At 37.6% G+C, this 8,414-nt stretch overlaps 1 protein-coding gene across 1 annotated transcript; it reads right to left on the minus strand.

Annotated features, from left to right (window-relative positions):
* Window positions 1-4,507: 4,507 nt before the first annotated feature.
* Window positions 4,508-7,387, minus strand: LOC131311564 (myb-related protein 306-like). The gene is made up of 3 exons (XM_058339058.1): window positions 7,140-7,387; window positions 6,467-6,596; window positions 4,508-5,719 (listed from the first exon to the last, which is right to left on the minus strand). The coding sequence occupies exons 1-3, from the start codon at window positions 7,270-7,272 to the stop codon at window positions 5,005-5,007; spliced, it is 978 nt and encodes a 325-aa protein (XP_058195041.1). The 5' UTR covers window positions 7,273-7,387; the 3' UTR covers window positions 4,508-5,004.
* Window positions 7,388-8,414: the final 1,027 nt, after the last annotated feature.

Raw genomic sequence — 8,414 nt, forward strand, 5'->3', positions numbered from 1 at the left:
CCACTGCCTTTACAGTGTGGGTAACACATGGGAATTAGGTGGGTGGTATTTACTAAAAGGATGAATCTCTAGCTCTCTCAATCAAAGAGTAGTCCAACTTGTTAAAAGGGAGAAGAAGAAAAAAAAAATACATAGATATAACGACAGAAGTCAATCCCCTCACATGATGTGCATGCATTTACTAGCCAATTTGCATTTTCCCAATGACAGACCTGCGGCAGGCTATGGTGTTTCCCCCTGATCAATTCAAATATCTACCCACTGGTGATCTGAATGAGAGAGCTAGGTCGGTCATGATTAAGATTGAAGATCCTCGTTACATCAATGTTGGATTAAAATATTGTCTTGTGAGCACTTGATTAGAACTACTATCATCTTAGATTTTTATTTTTTTTTACTGATAATCGGGTGTCAGAACCAGTTTGGGCATGTCGGCTATACTAAAATTGCATGAGTTAGGCTTTCATCTTAGTTAAAACTGAAATAACATGAGAATTAACCCCTTGAGTATGGAGACAAATTAACCAAATCTAAAGTTTTTGCTTCCACAAGAGGGTATAGCGGCTCGGGTTGTTACTCGGTTGCATGTTTGGAAGCTATGCGATCGATGGGCAAAACGGAACGACATTGCCCAAATTACCGATTACACAGATGCCCTCGAATTGGTTAACGTATTGTGAAAGTCTAGGGCTGCTAAACGAACCATACAGCTCGAGCTTGGCTCGACTTTCAGCTTGTTCAAACTCGTTTATAAAAAATATAAGTCAAGTTCAATCACGTTTTTTTCCGTCTATTTATGAATTCAAACCAAGCTTAAGCATATGGGTGTTTGGCTCGATGGGCTCGTGAGCAATGGGGTCATTCCGTAAATACTAAAAATATAGGAGTAGATTAATAAATATCTCAAAATATAAGATATGAGCGGCATATATTTTACAGTACTCTTGCATCCAAATAGAAAACCTCCTATGTGTCTTGGGTGTGTTTTGTCTCTTCTTTCGGTTTTTGGCCCGGGTTGGCTTCTTGTCATTCATGGGTGGTTATTTTCCCTTCTGGTTCCTAGCGGCATGGCATATGATTGTCAGAGTTCTCTTTGCTCTATTTGATGCCTCCTGCTTTAAATCCTTTTAATCTTTGTAATCTATTTTCAAAGATTAATAAATTTTCTTTGCTGTTCAAAAAAAAAAAAATAGAAAACCTCCTATGTGAGATATGGAAATTTAGGGTTACATTAAATCCTATATAAATCTTCCATGGAGCAATTCAAAGGGTTTATTGAGAAAATTTGGAGCTACTATCACATTTTTCTAGCTAGGATTTTTATTTAGTTCATTTCATCTTGGAACTTAATGAGTTTAAGCTCAAGCTTGAAAGTTTGAAACTTCACGAGCTTAAGCTAATGCTTGGAAGCTCGAGATTGACTTGCATATTTCACGAGTCAATTCAAGATTATCACGAACACAAAACTTCAAGCTCAAGCCAAGCTTGAACACATGCAACAAAGAATCGAGCCAAGCCTGAACAATACTGTGCTTGGCTTAATTATTTGGCTCGATTAACACTCCTGTGTAAAACATATCAAGTGCGGGCCAGCTTACATGCACCTTGACTAATCTTGGAGAATCAATCCAACCGTCAACTAACGTGGGTCCTAATTGAAGCCAGAGCAAAATTCGGTATGAACTAGCCCCATTAATCCCAAAGGAATTGATAGCAAATAAGGGATTTCGAACAAAAGACTTTAGGAGGGAGCAAATCTTATGTCCAATAAGTACATAATTGAAACACATATTGACAAATAAAAAAAAAAGGTTCCAATTCATTAGTAGGTGTGTTTATTTCCTTTTTTCAAAATAAAACGTATTCCAATTAGATCATTCATTTAGCTCCATGTACTATGTGTTATTTGAGTTAATAAATCTTTTTTCCCTTAAAAAAAAAAAAACTTATCTCTAATATATTGGACACAAGTAGAAATGGGCAAAAGAAAGCTTTACGGCTATGGATGCCCGGATTCGGGGTGCTGTAGTGCACCCCGTGTCGTGTGCGTGTAGGACAGCACACAATCGTCAGTCTTATCGATCAATGGTTTATATTAAAAATCAATTATGACCGGTAATAAATGATTCTTAACGGTCATAATTAAAAATCATATCTCAATTATTCATTGTCAAAATCAATAACTTATGTGCGCCTTACAGAGTGCCTTGTACTATAGGATTTCCAAATTCATGGATGTCCACGCAAATAAGTGTGTATCATTGGATTGGATTGGATTTAAAGTGAATTATAGGGAAAAAATCAGCAACTTGAGCTAAGTCTATTTCATTGCCGACAAATGTGAAAGGTTAAGATGGGACAATAAAGTCAAATCCCTTCATCCTCTTCTTCTAGAAAAACACATCACAGTGATTGAGAAATCTCTATTTGCATGCTCATCCATTTCTACTACCTTAATTTTGTGGTGAGCATGGACTAAAATATCGGCCGCTATGTAGCAGGTTTTCGGTTCTTCAGTACCCCTGTGCCCCGCTATACCAGTGTTATGATTTCATGAACTGCTTGTTTTATCCAATTTTTTGCCTGCTTCACAATCGCTACAGTCGTTTCACGTGCCCTAGCACCAAAAATAATTTTAAAAAAATTCATGATTGGAGACACCTGACTCTCGCAACGTATCATTCGATACTCGTGCTATAGCTACGTAGATCACTACCATAATTTAAAACCTTGATGGTGAGTTTCCATTTAATTTCAAGCTTATTTCAATCAAACCGATATATACACTAAATAAAGAGTACTGACAATGCTACGCGCACAACCAACACAACGGTTGTGCACCTAATTTTGACCGTCCAAATGTGTTTGGACAGTCTAAATTTTAAAAAAACTCTTCCAGGGAAAAGTTTAACCTTTTCAGGAAAGAGTTTGAGCGAATCCTGACCATTTATTACAACAACGGATGGCTAGAGATTGATTTTGTATAATAGTGTTTTACACGACCGTTGTGCGAGTATCATTTTGGAAACAGAAACAAAGAAAAATTAACATTCTGATGACGATATCATTTGGTCCATGACACAAAGAGAACCACCGTACCGAACGGGTAAACTGAGTCCTCTAGGGTTGAAAATAAAATGAAGCTTTTAGAAAAACAAAATAGATATCGAAAGGCTATTAGAAAAATAATAAAGGCTATTAGGAAAAGGTTTTTCCAGTCTATTTCTCCTCGGAATGTGAGAGGTTTTCAAGACTATCTAGCCCGCGAGGCAAGATTTGCCGTGTCTTCAAGGATTCGTTCATTCAGAAGCGGATAATTCCTTTCGATATCGGTTAAACTTCTCGATGGATCTCTTTTCTTTAGAAGTTGTCTATCTTAGTTATGCTTATTGTATTCCCTTATTTATCTTGTAATCTTCTAGCATAGTTTTAAATATCGGCCGATACGTACCGTATCGGCCGATACGTACCGTATCGGCCGATACGTACCGGAATTTTCGGCTTCCGATACGGATATTGGCCGATATATCGGTGAGATTGAAATTCACAGGCGTATCGGCCGGTTCCCGATACGTATCGGTCCGTAACCGATATTTGGACCGATACGGCCGATACGGCCGATACGTATCGGTGCTGAAAAAAAAAAAGAAAAGCAAAAAACAAAAAACTCCTTCCACACAGCTTTTTTCACAGCTTTTTTCACAGCTTTTTTGCAAAAATTTTGGATCTTGTCTTGGAAAATAAGTAAATGTGATAATTAAGCCAATGTTTGGGGTAAAAGTATATTTTTCAAGTTTTATACATGTTGCTGATGATTTTTAAAAATTCACGACCGCGACACCCGATTCCCGCGACGTATCACCGATATGTCCCGATACCGATATACCGCGACCGATACCGCGACGGCGACCGATACCGCGATTTAAAACTATGTCTTCTAGTTCTTGTTCGCTTGTAATAAATTATTTTCTATATTGACTCTTTGTTTATCTATGATGAAGTTCATCTTTGATGTAAAAAAAAAAAAGACTATCTAGCCTACTAGACATGCTTATTTAGCCTATCTAGCCATGCTTTTTTGTGTGTACACTATGTGTGGAGACAAGTGTACATTACAATGAGGCCGCAAACGAGCCGAGTTTTGTCAAGCTAGGCTCGTTTAATAAACGAGTCGAGCTCGAACTCGAGTTTTTGGTTTGTTCGGCAAAAGTTTGGCTCATTAAAGGAGGTTTGGCTCGATTACTCGTTTAGTAAATAACTAAGCTCAATTCGTTAAGGCTAAAGTCTAAATTTTTTATTCGTTTAGTAAACAAGCCTATGTACGTATAATCCTTTCGTAAGATCTTCTGCTTGCACTCGTAATTTTCACACTGCGCATACAAAAATGTCCTAGCCACATTGTTTTGTTAAGAACTCTACTTAAAAATCCCCAAAACAATAAGTGGAATCATTACACTAGAAAGATCTATGAAGAAAAAGCATACCACTCCGACATTTCAGTTCTGAATTTTAGCAAATAGAAGTGACCATAGTACATACAGATTATACCAAGCTCCAAGCAAGAGCTGCACAGAGTTCCAAAGTAATCTAACTAACCGTTCCGCTAAACAAGTCAGTTGACTTATTTAGCCGAACGGACAAGCAGTACATTACATGAGATTTATTATTAATACACCATTCATAGATATACTAGTTGTAATATACACTTTCTGCTATTCCAATACTTGAAAGATCACATTTTCCTGCTCAAAGCTAGAAACAAAACCTATCAGGCTGTATTTGGATCTTGTACTTTCGGAGCGATATCCGAGAGGAAAAGAAAAGCAAATTGATAAGAAAAAAAATTAACTTCTAAAATCGATTTGTTTTCTTTTTTCCTCTCGCGAGTTCCTCTGTCCGCACTCCGCAGATAAAAGATCCAATGACAGCCTCGGTTTCAACCCTAAAAAGACTCAAAAGATAACAAAGAAAATACCCAGGATCTAAAACAAAACCCCCCCAAACTCAAAACAATGTCCCATGATCATCTTCTCCCAAAGACAAGTCCATCATTAGGTGATCATCACCTTCTACTTGTGCAGCACCATCATCAAACAGCCAATTCTCTAGAAATGTCAGAGGGACTTGGTTGTCCAAGTTTGGCTTCCTTTCATGCCGGAAAAGGGCATTTCCGGGTGTGAAATTTCGAGCCTCGTCACAATTGGAAGAACTGAAGCAGAAATTAATCGAGTCAAACCCCTCCGCGGTTGCAGTGGTTCCTTCACTAGGGCTAGAAAGATTTCCCATTGGGTTATAGAAGGAGTTTTGGGTGGTAATTTCTGAGCTTGTTTGAGATGATTTGGATGAACTCTTCATCCAACTTTGAAGCAACCTAGCTATGTTGTCAGTGCTGGATGCATATGTGGTGGATGATTGGGCAGGATCTGTGGAAGGGCAAACTGGGTAATTGACATTGGATGGTTTTAGGTCAGGCAAATTATTGGTTGATTTGTCTAGGGATAGAGCCTCACACAAGGCCTGCTTGGCCGTGTGGATGTCTGTTTGGAGCCTCCTCTCCCACTGACCCTTGGAGGTTGATTGGGAACTGGGTGAGAGCCCTTCCAGGAAATGACCGTCTTGCCCTTGAACCTTCCTGAGCTTTTTCTTCAGATGGGTGTTCCAGTAATTCTTGATGTCGTTGTCTGTTCTCTCTGGTAGGTAAGAAGCTATTGCAGCCCACCTGCACTCATACGGTTAAAAAAAAAAAATTAATTGGTTTGCAGTACAAAAATCTCACTGGTAAATGAAGAACAATAGGATACTCTATACGGGGAGAAATTTTTCGGTGCCGAATGGGTATATTTGACGTGGTATCCGCTTGACACATACAGGCCGTTCAAATACAGGGGTTTGAAAATTTTAATTTGATCCAACCCTTCTCGGGGAAATAATAATGCTATGAATGAATTGACTTGAGATAAAATATAGGTAATCCTCTCCGGTCTCGGACGGTCCTATTCACGTCATTTATGAGTCCTTCCGGAGTTTAAATTTGATGATTGAAACTCTGCAGGATCCCCAGCCATAAAATGAACGTGGATAAGATTCAATATATTAAACTTACACACTTCCTGCCCTCTTTGATTGCAGTTTTCCTAACCCATGTTACAGAAAGATACCTACAGCTATGTATAAAAATTTCATTTTGGAGATGAAAAAAAAACAATTCAAAACTACAACCAAACAAGGCCTTGACTTTTTATTGCTTCAAAATTCATCATCCAGTATGGCCATATCGCTTTGAATTTTTCTTTTTTCTTATTTATGCTGGTATCGTACCATTTCGGAATTAGAATAAAAAATGAGCTTGTTCACAAAAAGATGATGCGAAGATTTTAAATAACAGTATCGGAACACATAACGACAATCGGAAGTATTTTAACAATACATTAAACGGGGATCGGTTGTTGCGGTCGTGAATTTTTACCTGTTGCCGAGAAGGGCTTGGAGGTGGATGATCATTTTCTCTTCGTGATCAGAGAAGTTGCCGCGTTTGATGCCCGGCCTCAGGTAGTTCGTCCACCGTAGCCGGCAACTCTTGCTGCATCTTAGCAAACCTGATCCAAAAACACAAAGACAAAGGCCAAAACTGTGAATCTTTTGCAACCAAATCACACCCAAAAAGAAAAAAAAAGAAAAAAAAGAAGAGAGAATGGGAAAAAGATGACTTTTCTTTATCTGGTAGAGACGGTGATAGAGCTGTACAGTATTAAATACACTCTTTAATGATGAAACCAACTCACACCAACCCTCCGTTCAAAAAAAAAAAAAAAAACTCACACCAACCCCAAAAAATTCCAATATATATTACGTTGAAGGCGGTAAATCAGCCAACGAGCTTCAAAAATATGTTTCAAAAAGCTATTGTAATTTGTTTACGAGACAAGCCGATCTCATAAGATTGTTAATCGGGTCGATTCATAAGACTATCCAGCTGAATAATAGATTATTGAAATATAGTTGGGAAATTTAACAAGCTTAGAAGATAAAAAACAAGGTGGTTTTGTTTATATATTGTTTAGAGTGGAACTCGAGTAATTTGGTTCATTTGAATAGGAAAACTGATCATCAGAAAAATCATTGGAATCATGTTTAGTTACCTGTATTAGAAGGAACGCCTCTCCAATTCCCAGGACCATGGTTTTGGATATAAGTAACCAAGACTATGTCTTCTTCAGGAGTCCATGGCCCTTTCTTCACACCGACTTTATCACAACAAGGTGGTCTTCCCATTTCTCTCTCTCTCTCTCTCTCTCTCTCTCTCTCTCTTTCCAAGACTTCTTTTTCTTTGCAAGAAATGTTGAGACAGGCGTCCAAGGCATGGGTACCCTTTGTTTGTGACTTTATATATATAGAGATAGAGAGAAGAGGAGAGAGAGAGAGAAGAGACCAAGGTGGTGATGGACGCGGATCCTCTATCCTGATTTTCCTGTCCGAGTCCTCTGTCCCACACTTACCCTTTTGCCACGTAGCCACACCAAACATCCATCCAACTTCCCTCTAACTCTGTAACATACCAGTTAACTCTATTACTTACAAAACTTTCTGTTACTTACAACACTTTCCTTTGTTGAGTTTTTATTTTTGATTTTTATGGGACCCATTGCGAGTTTATAAAGATGATTTAAATTACAAGTTATTCTTAAAATACTTTTTTATGGGTTCTTGAAAAAAAAAAAAAGCTCAATCCGTTATCGATATGGCTCTTTCAGGATTCGTAGGCACCCTACGAATTCTTTAAGTATTCCAATTTTCAATCCATTTGAACTTGTGCGAAGATCTTATTTTTCTTATCATTTAATCCAAAAAAGTCGTAATGAATTTTTGGCTTTAAGGCTTTTCAAAGAACACCCTAAGACTCTTTATTTAGTTTCAGGAGTTCTCTTTGGGTGCCTATTGAAAGGTCTTAGAGCCAAAAATCCATTACGACCATTTAGGATGAAATTATAAGAAAAATAATATCTTCGCACCGGTTCAAACGGATTGAAAATTGGAACACTTAATTTTTTAACTATATTTTTTAATATATAAATAGTATAAAAAAATTAAGGGTTCCAATTTTCAATTCGTTTGAACCGGTGCGAAGATCATATTTTTCTTATCATTTCATCCTAAATGGTTGTAATGAATTTTTGGCGCCTTTCAACAAGCACCCTAAGATTCTCTTAGGGTGCCTATTGAAAGGATTTAGAGCCAAAAATTCATTACGACCATTTAGGATGAAAGGATAAAAAAAATAAGATTTTCGCACGAGTTCAAACGAATTGAAAATTGGGGCACTTAAAGAATTTGTAGGCGCTTACAAATCCTAAAACAACCATATCGATAACGGATTGAGCTTTTTTTTTTTCAAGAATCCATAAAAAGTATTTTAA

This window comes from Rhododendron vialii, chromosome 12a (genome assembly GCF_030253575.1).
Source record: "Rhododendron vialii isolate Sample 1 chromosome 12a, ASM3025357v1".
Classification (NCBI taxonomy): Eukaryota; Viridiplantae; Streptophyta; class Magnoliopsida; order Ericales; family Ericaceae; genus Rhododendron; species Rhododendron vialii.